This window comes from Drosophila eugracilis, unplaced genomic scaffold (assembly GCF_018153835.1).
Source record: "Drosophila eugracilis isolate 14026-0451.02 unplaced genomic scaffold, ASM1815383v1 contig_1197, whole genome shotgun sequence".
NCBI classification, from domain to species: Eukaryota; Metazoa; Arthropoda; class Insecta; order Diptera; family Drosophilidae; genus Drosophila; species Drosophila eugracilis.
Window position 1 is genome coordinate 3,671,421 of NW_024571981.1, and position 20,792 is coordinate 3,692,212.

The window sequence follows — 20,792 nt, forward strand, 5'->3', positions numbered from 1 at the left end:
ATTTTAAATGTTGATTTACTTTGGGGTTTCTAATGGATACGAAGTAAATAAAAATGTTTTTTTTGTTAGAAAAGCATTTGAAATTATCTAAAAACATTGAAACACGCTTGGAAGGGTACGCATTTTAGAGTACATTTCCCGTCTATATATAATATGTTGTCAATATTGACATTTCGGGAAATGTGTATATTGTAGCCGGTTGGGTAATGTTTGTATTGAAATAAACTTTATTTATTATCCAAACTTTCAACAGAAATTGGTATTTTTTGTAAATGCGAGTTTTTGGCTTGTGGGAAGGAATATATTTTTATTGAATAAAATTTTCCATATTTCCACAACATTTCCGCCTCAACTTTTGTGGGCGAAACCAAGAAATTTACATAAATCAACTCTCTTGGCCAGCGTTCGCTATCTGTTTACGCTTTTTCCTTGGCTCTTTGCTCCGCTTTTTCTGGCTTGTTTTGTTAGCCAATTTTCAATGTTGGCTTCTGGCTAGCTGGCCACAACAAACAACTGACCATAAATAATCAAATCTTATACACAATCTGCAAACAGATTTTGCGTTTCTAATAAATTTCACTTTGCAAGCACACAGCAAAAAATAAAAGCCCCAAAAAGGAGCCAAGAAATGGGCGAGGCAAACACTTTTTTGCGTCATCAGAGAACCAAAAAAAAAATATGTATGAAAATATATATATTTATGCCTGGGCAGTTTACAATATATGAGAGATGTCGGTCATATACTATTACAAGTATACACATTTATTTATATTTATGCATATTTATCTATATTCTGGTTTGTGCTCTTATTGGAAATAGAGATAGGCTCCGAAAACTATAAAGGATAGAGAAAACCACAACAAATTATGGTTCACTGAGTTTTCTAAACGTTTTTTCTCTTACTCTTTGGTATCTCCCAACATTTATCTATCTCTTTGTGTGTCCTTTCTGTCAAGGACACATTTATTTGGTGTGAAAATGTGGTTAGAAGTCAATAACATAATAAAAACGTTGACATTGAAGGTCGCTGAGGAATGGCTGCGATAGACACATAAGACCGCAAGGCGAGTAGGTCCCGGAAAATTTATGAAAATTGTCTGGACTGGCGCTCTTGAGAACGGGAGAGCTGGGAAAAACCCATCCGAAATTGAGGTTAAGGGAGTCTCTGTTGGCGAGCAAACTTTCATTGCATAACAATAGGCGCAATGGCGAACCGCATGCCGCATTTAAATATAAATACCTGCAGCCCAAACCGCAGGCCATAACAGAAAAAGGGAAGAAAAACAGAAACCAAAAAAAAAACCGGGGGTACAAGTGAAAAGTTTTCTGCGTTTTCTGGCCATGTAATGAAAGTCCAGGCATTTTCCATCCCGTTTTCCTGGAAAAGTGGCTCGTGGTCGCTGGCACGTGAAAGAAAAAGTGCAGGTGGCTTTCGTTCCAGCTTCCCTTTTTTTGCACACCCACAGCAGAATAAATAAACTTCAACTTTTTGCTGGCCACAATTTCTGCTTCTGTTTCTGCTTCTTTTTCCCTTTTGGCCAAGTAAGAGAAATATCTAAAATTGCGGCAGTGCGAAAGCGTAAAACAACAATAACAAATGGCACAGAAATGGGCTAAAGCGAAATAAGCCACAGAAATGGAAATAAGAGCTGAACAATTTCGCTTTTTCTTCCTGGATTCATATATATATATGTATAAATTTATATTATTTTCAGCAGTCAAGTGGGTGGAAAAATGCTGTTAAGCTTTAAAAATGTTGGCGGCCTCAAGATGCGAGAGTAATTGAGAACAAATAAATACAAGTGGGTCTGTGAGATGGGAAAAGTCTGAGGAAAAGTAGGAAAAATAAAGATAAAAGCAAACAGGCACAGCTGAATAATGTGGAGAAATCAAACGAAATATGAGAGCATGAGTAATGAAATGAACGCATTAAAGAAAAAAATTCTTTTAAAGAAGATAAGAAATAAATCAATGACAGTCCACAAAGAAACTTTTATTTCAATCGCGCACTCAGAGAAATAAAAAAGCCACATCAATTAGGTTAGTATGAAAAAGTAAAAAAAAAATTATATCTGCTTAAAAAACAGAAAATCTTAAACCATCGGGTAGAATTTCTACAGCTTGACAAGTGTTTCAAGACGAATTAAAGTTTTATTTTCCGTTAAGAGGAAATATTAGAAGCAATTCTCTCCTAGTTGGGTCACTTGACTCCCTATTCGTTCTCAGCTTTTTTTTTGTAGTTTTTCCTTCAATCAAATTAAGTCGAGCAACTTCTGGGAGCCACAGATTTATTTGCATGTTTGCTTTCTGCCAGTTTATCCGTTTTCCCATTTTCCTCGCCCATCCTGAAGCTACAGGCTCTGATAAGGTTTACAATTTGCTTGCCATTTGCTTTCCTACTTTTCCCAACTCACACTTACTATATATGTGTGTATATAGATAGACTAGAGCCTGCTGCTCAATTTCATTTTTACGCTCACCAATTTCAGCTTTGCCCTCGCTTTTCAGTGTTGTTTTTCTTGTATTGCGTTTCAGGGTTTTATTTACTTTCCTTTTTGGGTTTATAGTTTGTTCATTGTTGCTCTCTTTCTATATTTCACAACCCAACGCTATCTGTTTTAGGTGGGTGATGATGCTGACATAAATCTCTGATATATTGCCTTACTGCTGTTGGCCCGATAAATTTTCAGCTCGACTCTTGACGCTTCGTCTTATGCATTAAAAATCTTTTCATTTTTCCTCGCACTCTGCTTTTTTAAAGGTGCTTGGAATCTAAATCAAATCAAAAGCCTGATGTCCCCTTTTCCTGACATTTTTTTGAGGGCGTGTCGTCTGATGGTACAAAAGTCATTATGGAACAAGTGTTGGCCGCTTTCCCAGCGGACACTTGAGCATAATTAATGCGATGCCACGCCCATAGACCGCCGCCCAAAAACAGGAAATGGCAACCGGAATAGATCCTCCCGCCTAGGGATTTTCCACCCTATTTTTCCCACTCAAATGAGACTCGACGCAATTGTCGCTCCCAAATTAATTTGTATAATTTTACAGTCGCAATTGGTTGATGAAGGGAACTTCAGGAGAAGTTTGGAAAACACAGACGACGGCCGAGGAAACCGAAACTTATTCCCATGGGTGTCAAAACCCCAGAGAATTCAAATGAAGTTTGGTGGCACCGAAAAGTAGGCAATTATTTTTGTAGGCCAAAGAAGAAAATGCGGAGAAGTGGCTGGGGGAAATAAATTAAAGCAGGTAACAACTCAGGAAACTCTAAAATAATATGGTATATATTTTAGAGTTTTTTTTTTAAATATTTTTATATCTATATATTATATATTAAGGAATAATACTTTAAAAAAAGTGTATTAAAAAATAAATATTTGAATTTTGTCTTTAACTGAGAGAAATTCTTTATTTTGAAAGCATTTTCCGATATATATTGAGCGATTAAACTTTTCAATTAATTACTGAACAGCAATCCATTATCAATCGATTTCAGCAGATTCTCCATCGTCCACTTTCATCGTGATTAATATTTAATAGGAAATGCCAGGCACTTTTAACTATCTTCTGCTGCACTCGACTTACTCTGCCGACCACCTATCAATTGCAATCAAGATGTAAATGCTGTTACTGGAAAACTCCGAGAGAAAGTGGCAAGTGGCAGAAGGGGCAGCGGATAGAAAGTCGATGTTGCAACACTTGATTGACTTTCACAGCGCATTTATTTTGAAGCCTTCCGGCTGCCGTTGGCCGCAAAGCCAACTTTTCAACGACTTGGCTTAACTTTAAACTGCACCAATGGCTAAAAAAAAAAAGGAATTCGTGGCTTACACACACTCCTGAAACTTTCGACCGTGCTGAAAGTAAAGTTTCGTACCCAGAAACCAAGGGACTGTGGAGAAGATGAAGCTAAGTTATTTAGTGCAAGTCTAGGCACCTGACTATCCATTGAAAACGAGTTCAGCTTCCCGGGAAAAAAACCGAAAATATATATAACCGCATGGCAATAAAATGTAATTCCCTGAGATTTCTCTTTTGTCTGGGTGCACTACTTGCAATTGCAAATTGATAAATACATTTACTGCGGCAAAATGGAGTAGTTTTATATATCTGTTCGTTCATCAGATGAGCTGATTATCCACCGAAAAAAATTACTGAAATATTCAAAAAATATGTCAAAAAAATAGAAACATATATTTCGTATTAATATATATAATAAATACATTCAAAAGTTTTGTGAAGCTCTCAAAATGTTTATATGTATTAAAATTTGTATTAAACTTTAATAATCTAAGTTTTCCTCACTGTAAATAAAACCTAGCAGCTTTGTCAAGTGTGAGCACGTTTTACCCTCATGATTTGGTATGCTTCAGCGATTTGTTTCGCTGTGGGTGAGTTACACTCTGGTTGAAGGTTTTTCCGCTTTTCCGCAGCGCCCTCGACATTTTCCCTTTTTTCCCGCTGACCTAATTTACGGCGCTTTCGATCGGGGCGCGACACATGTGGCTTAGTTGCTGTTTCTCCGGGGTTTGCCCATAGTTCGTATCCCTTATAGGCAGGCTCCTTTATCCTTGGCCCTGCCGTCAATTTTTATTGCTGCGGCTTGGCCTTTCCCCTTGCTTTTGCCCCTTCTTCCTGGGAAGTTGTTTTTGAAGTTTTGCATAGCATAGTTTCGGATTTTCCGGCACTGTCTCGCTCGTTTCTTTGGGCAAGTTTCGGAGAACATAAATCACCAGAGCATAGTTTTCATTTCAAGTTTTATTTTTGTGGTGTTACTGTATTTTTTTTTCTTCCCCGAGTTCCTAACTAATTGTGTCGGCATGTGTGCTGGTGGATAATTTGTTGCTCTCACTTCGGACTGGCTTTAAATTTATTGTTTGCCCAGAGGAAAGTGTCAAATGCAGACGATTTTCACAATCGGATGATAAATGAGAAAGTCTCGCTACCCTTTTCCACGACACTGCAATGCCAAACGAAAACTGCACTTTTGCCACTAATTATGTTCGCTCATTATTAACCCCGATGTCAAGTCAACAACGAAAGTCATTCTTGACATCCAAGAAAAGGTAAAGTGCAGGGAAAAACGAGAGGGCAGTGAAAAAATAACCAAGGTGAGAATAAATTTTACTCACTTAAGCAAATTTGACAGACAGGTTTTCCATTAGCAAACATGCTTTTGTCATTTGCACAAATTAATGCATGACAGGTGGGAAAGAGCAGGGACGTCGAAAATGGGGGCATACAAAAAGCAGATGCCGCTTTATTAGCTTTTCACTTGGACAGCTCTTAGGGAAGGTCAACTGTATGTGTTAGCCTCGCTCTAATATAATTTATTATCTCGGGGAAAAGAAAACGGAGATTTAATGTGGTCTGACAGAAAGTTCGAGAAAAAGGAAATTGTTTTTGTACAATTTTAAATTGAATGGTTAGCCCTTGGCCATTATAGTTACTCCATTAATGCTTTCACATGAAAATTAGTTCATTAGATTCAACAGTTTCGAATCTGTATCAAAATTCTCAGTTGATTAACTTCTCTCTAAAGTAAATTTGGCAACATTCTCTAAAAGAACTGAAATCTTGACTAAATATCTCTTTCAGCTCGAACCCACAAATTAAACCCCACACCATAAACCTATTTCCTAATAATTCGCCTACTTTGATTTCGGTTCTTGCTGCCCACATTAGACATTCAATTATCAATCAACCATAAACCATAATTGAAAGATCAAACGCTCAACACACATGCCAAATGCACACACACCCACACAACAAGGCAGGGGAGAAACTGAGGGAGTGGGTATGTGGAATGGAGCTTTTCCAGCTTGCCACATTTGTCGCAACTGATAAAAGTCGCTGGCATACTCACTCGACACACACACAAGCAATACAAATGGACAAAAGGCAAAAACTGAGCGAAGGCGTAAGCGAAAAATGTGCAGAGCGTAAATAAATTACAACAATAATGACGCCAAACATGATAACAACAAATGGCAATAGGGGGTTAACGGGGGATTTTCAGAGGAGGAACCCAGAAGGGGAGGGACCGAAGCTTAAGGCTGCAAGGGACAGGCGATTGTTATTGATCATCGCAATATTTTGCGCATTAAGCAGACGCAAGTCAAGCCAAACATATGCAGCAGTCACTGACGGAATCGTTGGATGGCTAAGAATATAGGGAAGGGCAGTGAAAAAAGCAGGCCACATCCCCTAAACAGTAAAAAATATAACTAAACTTAGGAAAGACGTTTCCTAATATTAAGAAATTTAATATTCATTATTTCGAGCTACTACAACTAGATTGAAATTTTGATTTATATTTTAGATAAACTTAATTTATGCATTAATAAATTAAATCCTTATTTTTCTCAGTGTTCTTGGCTTTTATCCATCTGACTTGTTTACGAAAAAAGCCAAGGGACAAAGGCTGAAGAAAAGGATAACATTGTGAGGGCAGCCATTCAAAGTCTTGAAAGTCCTAAGCCATTAAAGCATATTAGTTTTCCACGCTGCCATATTGTATGTATGTGTGTCTGTATGGGTGTCTCCATCACAGTCTCGTCTCCTTGTATTTGTATTTATTTTTGGGGCATTTTTGTTTACGCTCGACTGCACGATAAAAGTTTTTAAAAAGGGATTGACATTGTTGTTGTTCGCTGCTCTTCTTGTAGTTGACGCCATTTTGGATTTGCATTGCCATTTGTTGCCCATTTTTGTTGCTGCTTGGCTTTTGCGGTTTTTACGACACGAAGGCCCGTTTAGCATGCAACAGTTTTGCACGCTAAGCGGCTCACATCGCGTATACGCAATATATTTTGGGGTTTACACTAAATCAATTTAAATGGCATGGAACGAGAGCAGATTGCCGGTTGAATTGTTTTAAAGTATAGACATTTTAATTTTAATAAAAACTAAGGTTAATAGTTAGGCCTATATTTATAAAATTATTTATTGTAAAGGGCCTATCAGAAATGTAACCCAATTTACACCGTTTCAAAAGTCTCCTTGATAATTCTTATTAGTCACACATAATATAATAGGCATCCCCCTTTAAGTTCTTCATTATAGTTGCTTAGTACCCGAAATTAATTCCCATTACGTGCACGCGACATTAACCCAAGGATAATCAGCTAAATAAGCAATCGTTTCCAGTTTCCCACATTTCTGGGCCATTGAACCTAAATTAACTAATTAATATTTGGCTGTTCTGCCCAACCATTTTCCATGCTTCATTCATTTCTTTTCAGAATCCAGCTCACCAATTTTTTCGAGAGAATTTAAATAAAGATTTGAGGGATTTATCTCACCCACTTCAACTATCCAAACAATTTGACAAAAGAGAGCAAAGAAAAAAAAAGGAAAATTATAAATAAAGAAAAGGCAGCGAAAGGAATGCAATTTATTTCGTAATAAAAATGCATTTTTATTACAAAATCATTGCCATGAAATCTAGTGCACGGAGCCAGCGGATTTATGTGGCATTCATTATGCTGCTGGGCTTCCCTATTTTCCATCTATATGTATGCAGATATATGTGTACTATATAGGTGCGGATAAAATGAGAGGGAGAAGAGCTTGTTTTGGCCAGGCCAAAAAATGTGTATTAAGCTATTTGCATTTGGTTTCATTTTTCAGTTTGTTTGCGTGTTTGCCAGTTTGTTTTTGTGTGCAGCTGCTGCACCTGCAACGTGGCTCAGAATTTATGTATAAAATATAGAGCGCCAATAAATGCGATAAACTGACCCGCTGGCGGGCTTTTCCCCACATCTGCCCTGCCCTCTTCACCAACCAATTTTCCCATCGAATTTTATCCATTTAACCATGGCTATAGGCACATCTCCAGGTTTATTTTTTCCTACCCGAGCGTGTTTGCATTTAATCCCCATGACCCATAATAATTTGTGCAAATTTATTTGCCAGTGCTTAGTGGCAGGGAATGGAGGTGGCTTTCCATCTGGCCACTGGCAGATATCGTGTAAATAAAACAAATTGCCATAAATAACCCTGGCGGCTGCCATAAATCTCGGTTAAATGGACATTTTTGCATCTTCAAATCGTCAGAGTGGTGAAGGACACGCAGGATACGCTGGAAACAAGATCCAGGACACCGAGTGAAATACGTCTCTGCTGGTACTTGAAATCAGCAGAATGATATAATGCCTCTAGACAAGCAAATGACACGAATGGGGCGTCTTGTTCGGGTTGGGAAAAAGCCAAGGTCGTCGCCTAGATTAACTTAAAATAGTTTGGAATGAAGGCTATTCAGGGTCATATTTCTTTTGCCTTATCGTCGCACAGTTTGGGGATATATATTTAGGCTCAACTTTTCCGGTCTCTTGTTTCAGCGCGTGTTGATTTAATATAAGGATTGAAAATTATATTGAAATTTATTGCATTGTAAGCAGAGACTTCGTTTGTTCTTTAAGCTGATTTCTAAAGCAATAGTTTAAATAAACACATCCTCAGTGTTTCCCCTTCTATTTTCTGCTTCTTTAAATCTCCATTTAATCCCCCTAATCGTAGTCATTTAGGTCTTTCCCTATTTTGTCATTTAATCCCCCCACTTAAGTCCTGTCATAACATTGTCAAACCATCGATATGCACATGAAATGCACTGAGCAATCAAATTCAAATTCCGGATCATATATTAAACAAATCCGATTTGGTTAACGTGCATTCAAGCGCAGTTTCCTTTCGCTCTCCGATTTCCCTTGATCTTTGCCACTACTAACGATATGCGAATTCAATTTGAAAATAATAAAAATATCTATTCAACTCAGACGCAGCTCCTTCCTTTTTTATCTCCTTCGACTGACTATGATTCCTGATTATGATTATGACTTCAGTGAGTGGGAGTGGGTGTAACAGTCCCCCTCTTGACTCCCTAACATCCTGGCTGTGTTTTGATGTCGTTACCAGACATTGAACCGCATTAAACTATGCATAAATACACATTGCGTTGACGATGTCGACACATATGGAAGCCCCATATCCTCACTCTGGGGAAAAATGGGTAAAAGTGTGGTGGGAAAATGGGGGCAGTTGTGAAAACTGGGCGGGACTGGGAGTTAGCGACGTGCCAGAGGCGTTGGGCAAATGCAATTTGATGCAGACATTACGACTACATGACGATTTTATCGTCGAGTGTAGTGCACAGACATAAACATATATCTACATATGGCTTATGCAGGAAGGGGATTTCCACTACTTCTTTTACCAACTCACACACTCAGAGGGCATTATTGCACACACAGACACACTTGCACGCACACACACACACTCTTGCACCCCGTTGAGTGGAAAGAATCTTGCACTCGCCGTGCCTTCGATGATGCTCTTAAATATTTGCATAAAAAACTACGCTTGCTGCTAGTCGTGGAATATGGTAAATGGTGTAGAAGTTTTCACCCTCCCCACTTTACTCCAACTCACTACCATTAACCACAACGGCAAAGAAGAAGAAGATGTTGCTGCAACAATAATAATAACAAACACGCTCCATAATCAACACGTACTTAAGTCCTGCCACCATTCTGGCCAGGATTTACTTTAGCCACATCCCACACACGCTCTCACAGCGCAGATTTTGCAGTTTTCGTGTTAAGTCTGTGAAGAGGAAGGGTTTTATGGATGGAAAAATACAGTAAAGTACAGTGCATTATCTGAACTCAAGATGCGAAATTATAGTTTTTATATAAAGTTTTACCCATTAGTACAGCAACATATTTACATTAGTGATATATAATATATTTTTCACTTCTTAATGCCATTTATCAAAGCAATTAAAAGCTAATTATCGTATAGAACGTAGTTGATATTCATGATATTTTAATTATTGAGGTCAGAAAAGGGTTTTAATATATAAAAAAATGTTCACATTTGAACTTTTAAAAGATTTTATGATTAATTATATTATTTACATTTAATTTGTTCATCAATCATTTGAAGTGCATTAAATCAAAAGTCTTCAATTACTGTAAATAATACATTAACATAAATTATAAATAAATTTGGCTGAGCAGAAAGTGGAAATCGAATTGGATTTTCAATAAATTTGAACAAAGCCTTTGGTCGAATTTCGCCTAATATTTTGTGCACTTTTCGCCAATGCCTTCGAACAATTGAATTCATTTCAATTGTCAAACGAACGGCAGTATTTTGATTTGCCTTCGAGAGCACACTTCATTTTAGCAATCAACGCATGCAAATTGCCGAGGAATCGGAGAACAATATTTCATTTCAATAAACAATAAACAATTTGCCGCAGCGACTGTAATATAAATATACGCTCGAGTGTGGTCCGATTTCCAGGGCCATCATCAATAACCAGACTTGACTCATATCGAATTGAATCGAATGTCCAGAACAGGACGAAGCTAGAATTCTATTGGCACTCGATAAGTGAGGCTAAAACAATTGATTATTGTGTGTCATAAGCAATGGAAACGTGAAGAAAACTCGTACCGCAGCCCAAGCCAAACTCAACTGTCAGTTGCATATACGCCGAAAGCAAATTTAAATGTTAATCAAATGCCGCTACTGAGCAATATAAGTACAATATGGGCGGAAAAATCCGAAAAAGATGAAACCGAATATAAGAGAATCGAAGGAAAATTTCGCATGCATGCACACGAAAATGAGTTTGATGTGGGGTAGCTCGAGGATGAGCGGTTCACAAATGTAATTGACAGTTCAAGTGACAAGCGGAGCGGCGGGGTAAGGTAAAGGATTCTTTTCGTGCCAATAAAAGGAAATCCACAATAAAAATTCACAGCAACACATCCTCCCTGTCCACTTTTCAAAAATGCAAAATGCGCGCCACAAACAATTTTTAATTAAAAAAAAGATGCACAAAAACTGGGACAATTTTTGTATTTTCCACTTCGCTCGGATTGTTGGGATGCATTAAAATTAATGTCATTTTTCAGCAATTTTTCAGTAACTTTTTTTTTTTTTACCTCTCCCACCTCACTTTTCAGTTTTCCTCTGTGCTGCCATATGTTTCAGCTTGACTGAACCTGTGGAAAATTTTCGAAGCTTTTTCTTTATTCAGGCTTTTTCTTTTGTTTTTCCATTTTTGCGGTTGAATCGTTGGCCAGGCAACGGCAACGTAATAAAAGGCTAAGCGAATAATTGAGATACGAGTGTCACAAAAAAGAAACTACATCCAATTTGTTTACGGAAAAGGGTATTTTGTTTATTGAACGCGTTTATTCTTGTCTTACTTTAAAGCAACTTATAGGAAACACCGCGATACATTTTTCAAATTTTGTCAGCCAGCCTAGATAATCTCTCGCATAAAACGGAAGAGAGCATCATCCTTGCCGTCTTCGATACCAATTAATCGACCCCACATAACTCCTCTGCGCTCCAAGTCCCCTACTTTCTTCACAAAGCGTTGCTTGACATCACGATATTTCTTCAAATCCACTCCCGAATTCCAATTGAACGATTCACTGATAGAAAATCGTATTTGGTAAGTAAAATTTCAAGATGAACATGTTTGCTTTTATACTCACAACATTGTGATGCTTCGTAAAACTAAAGTAAGAACTCAAAGTTAGATGTTTCCTTGTAGAGTTTGAGGGGTAAACTGAAAGGCTTATAGAGAAACGCTAACATGAATGGGGAATTCTCCGTCAAGGCCCACTTTGTCTGTAAAAGTGGTTTTAACTTTTTAAAAATATACAATATTTATATTTAAAGGTAATGCAATTAGAATATTCTGAATTTATTACCACAATTAAGTTAAGTAGAATAAGAAAAAGCTTAAAACTCTGATGCCATAAAGAACTTAAAGAAAAAACAACCAACTCTTTCCCCGTACCCAGCCACTCGTAATTCATTGTTAGCTGCATCATTATTTACACTTTAATTGCAACAATTTCCTGATTTGATGCCCAGTGAAACGGCCGAACTGCTGTACAAGCTTTTCCCACTTCTCCAATGTTTTCCACAGCTTTTCCGCATGCGATATGTGGGCGGTCATAAAAGCATTCATGCCACATAAAGTGAGCCGCAGTGGCAACAATGATGGGTTCGTGCACCAAAGGACGAGTGCTCCGGCCATATGATGTTACACTTTTATGTTCGCCATCGCCAAAAACAATCCCCGGAGGCAACGAAAAAAAAACATACTCAGAGCAAAATCATACCCATCATCGCTCTTACCAGTTACCCGCCGCCAGTCAAATCAATTGGCTGCAAATAAAACACAAACATAGTGAGCGGAAAAGACTCTGCAAATACAAATAAATCGCAGCATTTCCGCAACGGTCATGCTCTCCCGCTTTTATGATTATTATATAAATTTTCCCTTGAAATGTCATAAAAAGCCAGCGCAAATAAAAAGCATCGAGGAGTGGTCTCATCTTTCTCTCCATCTCTTTTTTGTATGCTTTTGATGATGAAGCAGGAAAATGCGCACGTCATGAGGTAGAAAAGCCGGGGAGTATTTGGCTGAGGAAATACAGAATGTTAGACACATGTCCCGTCTCTGGGCCAATATTCAAATTTGGCTTTCTGGACTAGCGTTTCCCAACTTATTAAGTTGTTAAAACATGATTTGTGGCCTTCACACGGATACCATGCCACATTTGCCTCTCCTCATAAAGTGTAAATCCAAGTGCTGCCGTGTGCTTAGTAGATTTTCTCGGCAGTCGGCAGTTTATTCCTGCAGCTTATGAATTATGAAACTTTCTTTTTTCGGTGGGTTTTCCGGGTTTCTGTGTATTGGCCACGCGTGTTGGCCATAAACGCCCCGCTTTATGGGCCGCAGAGCCTGGCAAATTGAAAGTGAAAAGTTAAGTTGAGTTGTGCCAAGTGGCTGGGGGGAAAAGCCCCATTGGGGTCGCGTTATGGGGCTTGAAAAGCAGGCCATCATAGTGCGAGAGAAGCTGGAAAATGGGCAAAAGTGTGGGAAAAGTACGGCAATTACCCGCATTCAAAGTAAGCCTAATAAATCACCGGAACCAATTTCATTTAACGTTCTCACTTATGGTACTAGTGAGATTTTGTATGAGTAACCAAGCCCTAGAATAGTTCTAAATCGTGATAATTTAGTCCTAAAGAAAATCATAATAAAAGAACATTTTAAAAAGAATAACTTGCTCCTTTCAAATACAGCATAACAAGCCATCAAACTGAACTCCATCTCGTAAAGTGTTTCTCTCAGTTTGCCGCAGCTTGATTTTTCAATTTGCAAATTACTTTTATTCAACATTATATTTGTGCTGTAACTCTGGCATTTTCTTGGAGCTACCACTTCCAATTCATTAGAGCAGCGCTGGGAGCTTGGGGAAAATGTTAATGATTTCCGTAAACATGGCCAAACAAATAACGAGGCGTTGGGCGACAGAAAGCTCGTTGATTTTTGTTTTTTATGGCTCACTTAAAAGGCAGCGGGAATAGTGAAAAGGAGTGCGGGCGGCAAAAAAACGGAAAAGCGGACAGCGAATTTTTAACGTGTTAATGCCAAGGCGGCTGCTAACAAGTAGACAAACAAAGCGAACAAAAAGAGGAAATAGCACGAAAAAGTGACGACCAATGGAAGGGGATGACAAAATAAAGGGCCAGAAGGGCAGGGGTCCAGATGAGAAATGAAATCAACGCCGTTATTATTTGTTGTTTTTTCCTCCGCATTCCCTGATAGACATTTTCTCCCTCTCCCATTTTTCTTTTTGGCAACTTCTTTCGCAGCAATTGCTGCTTGCTGTTTTCCCCTCTGGCATTTCCATTTGTTGGTGTATATGGGTGCTTTCCGCAAATGAAATTTAATTGCAAAAATAATAAAAACAAAGATAGAACTGTAACCACCAGAAGAGCGACTTCATTTGCATTGCGGATACAAAGGAATAAATACAAATGACTCGGGAATGTTTTTGGCTTGGCTTCGAGGTAATAATGTGGATTTGATTTTATTTAGAAGAGGGGAATTAGGAAAAAGCAGAGATTTGGTTATTGTTTAAAAAATATAAAATATATAGATCGTGGTAGCCACTGTATAAGTGATAAACAGCAGAAAATATATCCTTTCCAAACTCTATTTAAATATTTAAATCTCAGCAACATTCTAATACATCGAACCAGTGCAATCCCAAATTGACCCACATATTACGTAATTCAATTAGCCAGCTGATTATATTTTAATTGGCCACCATTTAATCTTGAATGCACTGAAATTGGAAATCAAAATACAGAGTGGAACAACGAAATAAACAAAAGTGAGCAGTGAATTTGCAAATATTGAAAAATGCCCGATGGCACATTGTTTGCCATGCTCACGTGGGCCACTTCAAAGAGAAGTTAGCAAAACAGCATATTATGCATACGCCCTGTTAACCAGCGCCGAGTAATTTGGCCCGAGGCCAAATAAGTGCCAGAAACGGGCAAAGGGCGTAAAACATATTTGAAGCAGCTAACAATTTTCAAATTAGTAGAGAGTTGCAAAAATAAAACATCCGCCAACCGCACACCACAGAAATTCAATGCGCTATAGACATTTATGGAATATTTTGTTGCCAAAACTGTGGAAAAATGCCAGAGTTAGAAAAAGTTGTTAGTTTATTTTATACATTCTGTGGGTGTTTTTTGTTTGCTTGCTGAGTGAAAATAAAACGATGGTTATAAAATTTTATGTCGATTGAAATGTACGTGAAAGCATATTTCCTTTATGGCTCTATTTTATTTACCTACTCGTGGATCCTTTTGGGTCCTAGCTGCCTGCATTTCCGCATTGCGCGCCAAGGACATTATTCATTGTCTCCCTCTCTATTTCTTTGGGGTCCACTTGAGAGTGCAAGAGCAGATAATAATTCTTACATGTCGCAGCAAGTTGCAATTCCTGGTCCTTTAACTGGGCCCTCCCTGCCGCTCTGGTAGTTCCTATTGCTCTTCCCTATCTCATGGTTTTTTCTTGTTAGCCCTGTGTCTTTTGTCTTTTGGCGTCTTTTGTCTTTCACTTATGCATGTGCGTTGGCCCGGCTTCCGTTTTCTGCGATTTCGACTCACAGTAGTGCCTGCACTGAGAAAAACAGCATCTTTGGTGTTTTTTAAAAGTTTAGATGGATAGAATAACAAAATTATTAATTGAATATTAAAAATTGATGAACACAATATTAATATTTTAAGCATATTTAATATTTTAAGCATACTTTTAAAACCAAATTTTTATTGGTTTTTTATGAGTGTCTTGGTGTGGGATTTTATGACGAGTCGAGCCTGCCACATGAGCCCCCGAGGCTTTTGGCAAGCAGGACAACGACAAAGACAACGACTACGATGTCCCATAAAGTGCGAAAACTTAGGAGCAGTCAAAGCTCAAGATGAAGCTAAAGCTGAGTCTGAATCTGAGTCTGGTGCGCTGCTCCTCTAATACTTTGATAATCCTTGGCTCCAGTCGAACTCACAGAGACACAAGCACAATAACTTTTGATACGCCGGAATTGCCCGTTCCCCGAAAATTGTCCCTCGATGTAGACAACCATTCAACTTTGTTACTCGAGCTTTATCGCAGTTTCGCATGTGTTTTTCTCTATATCTCACTGCGTGTGTGTGTGTGTGGGGCAAATTATATAAGCATGATAATATTGTATAACACATCGGATCCCGATCCCCACCCTTCGAAACCCAAGATTGGCACAATGGCAACTGTGGCTCCCTGCCAATTCACTTTGTCTAGTTTCAATTTCAATTTGATTTCATGCCACTCGTTGGCATCATTTTGATTTGCTTATTTGTCCGACTCTTGTTTATTTCCCTTCCGCTGCTCTCGAGATTTATCTTTCGGTTTCCTCGTTAGAAACTTGAAAAATTGAGCCAATGAGTTGAAATTTAGTACATTGTTTTTGTTCTTTTGTTGCTATAAAATGTAGAGTTTTGAAATTTGCAAGAGCTGCTTTTTCAAGAAAATTTAGGAATCCGACAAAGGAATTTCTTAAATATTCAGTATAAATACTAATTTTTTATAAAATTTATAAGTAATAATGTTAATAAATATTTGGACTGTTAGTTTCGCGTTTTTAACAAAACAACTAAAGATTTTGATGTTAATTTTTATTGCAAATAAAGTACTCGTAATGAAAATTTAAGAAATTTTTTTAAATTTAAAAATATTTTTGAAAACCCTTTCTTATTAATATTTGATTTAACTTTCTCTTTTTTAATTTCTAGGGTATTACATCCTGTTGCTGGTGTTGCATATTCGACGAACAGCAGGGGCGTTGGAAAACAACCGCAACAGCCGCTCCTAACCGCAAACGCTTTTTCATGCCAAGCCAACACTTTCGTTCCGAAAACAGCGGGAGGGAATTACACCAGATGAAAAGAAAGAAGAGAGAGATACATATTTTGAAAGGGATAGCTAGAGGAAAGCATAGTTTCTATTGTTGCATAAAACCAAAAGCCCAACAGTGCTTTCGTAATTACAAATTGATAACAATTTGAACGTTAATCAGTTATGGGAGATATATGCCCAGTTGCAGCGATAAGGTGAAAGGACGGAAATAGGGTAGGGAGGGGCCGTGGGAAACACATTGCACAATCTCGCCGGAAGTGCACAATTTGTGCTTTATTTGTTAGACCAATAGGCCACTGATAGATATGGTTCGAATGCACACAGAGGTGTTTATGCAGATGTATAGGAAACTGGGAACTAGAAGCATAAATGATAGAAATTTGTAATCATTGTAACTTCGAAAAGCTTACCTAATTAAAACCCAAGTTATTATGGAGTCTTAAAGATTAACAATTGTTTTGGTTTTAAGCAATTTTGACTAAGCAAAAAAGTGAATCATTGATATTTATTTTCAAATAATTTAACTCATTTTTGCCAATTTTAAAAACTCAAACTCAAAAACTAAAAATAGAAGCGAGCAAAAATTGGTTGAGACAAATTAGTTGATTAAATTCATAAAATTTAATATTTTAATGAAAACGAAACACAAAAATGGAAAAGAATTTTCATATATAAACATTATTAAATTAATAAAGCAAATAAAATGGATTTTATTTAGCCTTGACTGAAGTTTCGTTCTCTCGTCTTTGATGTCCATGTCTGTTTAAAGTGTTAAAGCGATTAAAGCGATTTCATTTGCTATATTTTCGATTGGCTGTGGGGAAACAAACAGAAATGCCAAACCATGTTAGATAGTCTCATTAGACAGGCAGAGGCGATTTGGGCCCATTGGGCTCATAAATTTAATTGATAATATTGTTGACAGGCGTGGAGTGTTTGATGGTTGAGGCTTAGCCGGCGCCAAAAGCCGGGCACAAATATTTGCTTATTTGCGGGGCAAACATCGGGCGATATAGCCAACGTCGGACGATGTCTGTTTGCCCATTAAACATTTGCGTTTGACTTATAAATATTTTATCGCACTGCAGTTGCAAATTTATGTTTAATACGCTGCCACATGTATGAATGTCTGAATACCCCTCGAAATCCACTCAAATTATGCACAACGCATGCAAAGAGCTTGGCCCTACAATCCCTATGCAGAAGAGGAAGCACAAGTGGGCGGTGTTGAGGGGGCGTGTCGACCAAAAAGGAGCCGAAGAAGAAGATTCAACAGCAATGATGCTGTATAACTTTACATAGACAATTATTTACAAGTGCGCAGTTAGAAAGCCAAAACCAAAATGTTGGTAAAAAGGACAGGTGGTTTCGGTTGAAACTTTTGACACTCAGAAAAGCCATTAAAAAACTATTATTTCTATGGAATTTCTCTAAGAAAACACAGTGTATATCTGGGTTAAGTAGTCTTGAAACTAAAGTGAGGAACTGATAGAAATATAAATTTAGTCTATAGTCAAAACTTTCATTTTTCCTTTTTGTTATTCATAAAATCGTACTTAAACTTAAATTACCTAACGCTTAAATGGGCGAATACAACAATAGAGAACATAAATAACCTGATAAATCTAGCATAATTTGACCCCTCATCCCCATAAAACACCAATTTCCAGCCACATTAAGAGTACCCCAAGGGAGCGTATGGAAACATTTTCGCCATCCATCTCCCTTGGCATCCATCTGCATGTGCGAGTGCCAAAGTCTCGGGCTTAAGTGACACTAACCACTCGGTGGCAGTTGGGCGTAAAAGTGGAAAGCTGGAAATTGTGGGCCCGGGAAACCCACTCCAAAATAACCCCAAAAGCACTCCGCACTCTCCTCAAGTTGGTGTTATGTTTTGGCTGCTGCTGCTGCTACTGCTGCTTCTTCTGCCTTTGGAGAGCAACTCAATCTAAATGCGGTACAATGACATCTAAAGTGTTTGGGCTAGCTTTTTTCCATGATGCCAACTTGTCAAGCCAGAACCCCAAAACTACCCCCGAATGCCCCCTACTTTGCCACTATATATCTCTAAAGCTCAGTGACATTAGTTTTGCTTTCTTAGAAATGTGTCACGTAATTTCCAAGTGGAGCTGCTCAGAGGATTGTATATGGCTGGCATTTAACTTAAATGTATGTAGAACATTTTGGCATTACGCATGGCACACTCAGCCATTGCTCTGTCTGTCTCTCTCTGGCGACTCTTTCCTGCTCTTTTCCCCTGCTTCACATCAAATCGGAGAATGTGTGTCAGTTGACGTTTAAAGATCGTTAACAGTTTGCACAAGGTGCTGACTGAGTTTCGGGGGAGAACTCCCAGATAAGTCGTAACAAATGCTGACTTGTTCAACAAATTGTAACCCTGACTTTTCAGATCCATTCAACGAAAATGGAAATAGAAAATTATACTTTCTACTATCAAATAAATAATAATTAATGAATTTAATGCATTATTCAATGTTTAATGGAACCTATACAGAAAAATATGTCCTTTATTTATTCCACTGAAATATCAAAATTTGGGAAGAGTCATTTAAAAGGTTATTTTTTTTCGCTTTGTGGCTTTTAAAAACTTATTTCCGCCGCCTTAATCTGGTGCACAATCATTACCATTTTTAATGATTTTCCATGCTCAATAACTCAGAAAAAATGCTCATGTAAATTGTTAAATATATCTGCGGAAATACAACCTTCAATCGAAGAGCCCTGATTAAACCAATCGACCGCAGTGGTTAAGAGGGGATTGAAATGGTGGAAAAGTTAAGGCAACTCCCTCATGTGCCCAACAAATCAGCACTTAACGTTAATTACGATTTTTTACGCTGATATGGCATTTAAAATGATTTGCTCCTTGTAATACCGCCATTGCGGAGCATGGGGAAACAAATGAGGGAAAAAAATAAATAAAACCAGGGAGAGATTAATGAAATGCACGTCCGTTGTTGGGGAACAAAACTTTTGTTGGCAATTGACTGCAGACAAGAGGGAAATACACATAAATATACACACATGCACATGGGAAGAGCGTATGCAGTTGACATTAACTGTACTGCGCAGCTCGGGGGCTACCCTGGTTATAAAAAATGTCGCTCCAATTTGCTGGTAGTCCTGCTCCTGTTGCGGGTTGGATGTTTCATATGCAAATTAGTGCTAGAGAGCGAAAGAACGGAAACGAAAAGGACCCCGAAAGTGGAGTCCTGGCTGCTGTTGTTGACTTAATTGTGCGCGCATTAAATTGCTTAACCAAAGAGCCCTTGAAGTGGGCTAACCCTTAAGGTAAACCCCATTCTTCCCGTTCCCTTTGACTAACCCAATTTTAGGTTAGTCAAATATCCAAACTATGTTTAAGCTTTACGTTGTAATTATACATTATAAGAACTATAAATTTAAAACAATGCTTCCAAAATTGCATATCATTCTTATACTTCATATAACTATATTAAAGAATAAAGTTAATTATAAAGGTACATAAGGACATACATCAAATAGCTATATTTTACGTTTCGAAGTGAGTGTACATTAGTGCTGTAGTTAAAAGCGAAAGCTCTTTTATTTTGTGAAAGTTTTCGATGTGATTTGTCGAACTTCTTCCGTTGTCGAACAAAGAACGACAATATACCTATGTACATTCACACATATTTATTATTACATTTAAAAACAAACAATATGTACATGCGTGCCTTCCATCCCCTTCCATCTTTCTATAAACATAATCCCCAGCCCCATTTTCATTGTTGTTTCCACGCAGTTTGCCATTGTTATTTGTTACACTTCCAGTTTACATCAAAACTGCTGTCTAGGCCTGCCATTTTCTCACTTTCTCCTTCCATTTTCTTTGTGTGTGTGTGTGTCTAGATGTCTCTGCCACGCCCCTTTGGGCCCTGGGGCCGCCCACTCATCATTACATTTCATTAAGCCCAAGCCGAAAAAAAAATAAAAGTAGGGCCACAGCCACAGTCAAGATTCGCTCTCGGGTCTAAACATCAGTTTCTGGCACTGTTTCTGTTTCTGTTTCTGCTGCTGTTGCTTTTGTGTTTATTAAATGCTTTTCGGGGCGCGTGTTCATTCAATTTGTTTCTCCTTCAGCCAGAGTTTTGTGCTCCTTGTTCCTGTTCCTGGACTGAATGTTATGTCTACATGCCTGCGTCTAAATAAATAGTAGCAACAAAGCTGCTCTGTGTTGGGAAAATCGTTTTAATTGTTGTGTTTAAATAACAGACGAGCCTCGAGCTCCGAAGAGAAATTGGGGCCAGCACACAGAGCTTGTGTCGCGTGGGCGTATACTTAATATGACGCATACGCCGCGTTTTTGGTATGTTTGATGTCGTGCGACCGTGTCACATGAAAGCGACCGAATGATATATAGTTGTTTAACAAAGTCTTAATCTCCTTTACTAAGAAGCAAGAGTAGATTCCACAGGGGAAGAATCAATTGGAAATTTAATGTACTGCCAGTTCATGA

General features: G+C 38.1%; 2 protein-coding genes across 2 annotated transcripts in view; both read right to left on the reverse strand.

Annotated features, from left to right (window-relative positions):
* Positions 1-20,792, reverse strand: part of LOC108105666 — a 121,454-nt gene that overhangs the window by 91,361 nt on the left and 9,301 nt on the right. The gene's annotated exons all lie outside the window — the stretch shown is intronic.
* On the reverse strand, positions 11,192-11,635 carry LOC108105669. Its single transcript, XM_017212369.2, has 2 exons — positions 11,520-11,635; positions 11,192-11,456 (listed from the first exon to the last, which is right to left on the reverse strand). The coding sequence occupies exons 1-2, from the start codon at positions 11,522-11,524 to the stop codon at positions 11,282-11,284; spliced, it is 180 nt and encodes a 59-aa protein (XP_017067858.2). The 5' UTR covers positions 11,525-11,635; the 3' UTR covers positions 11,192-11,281.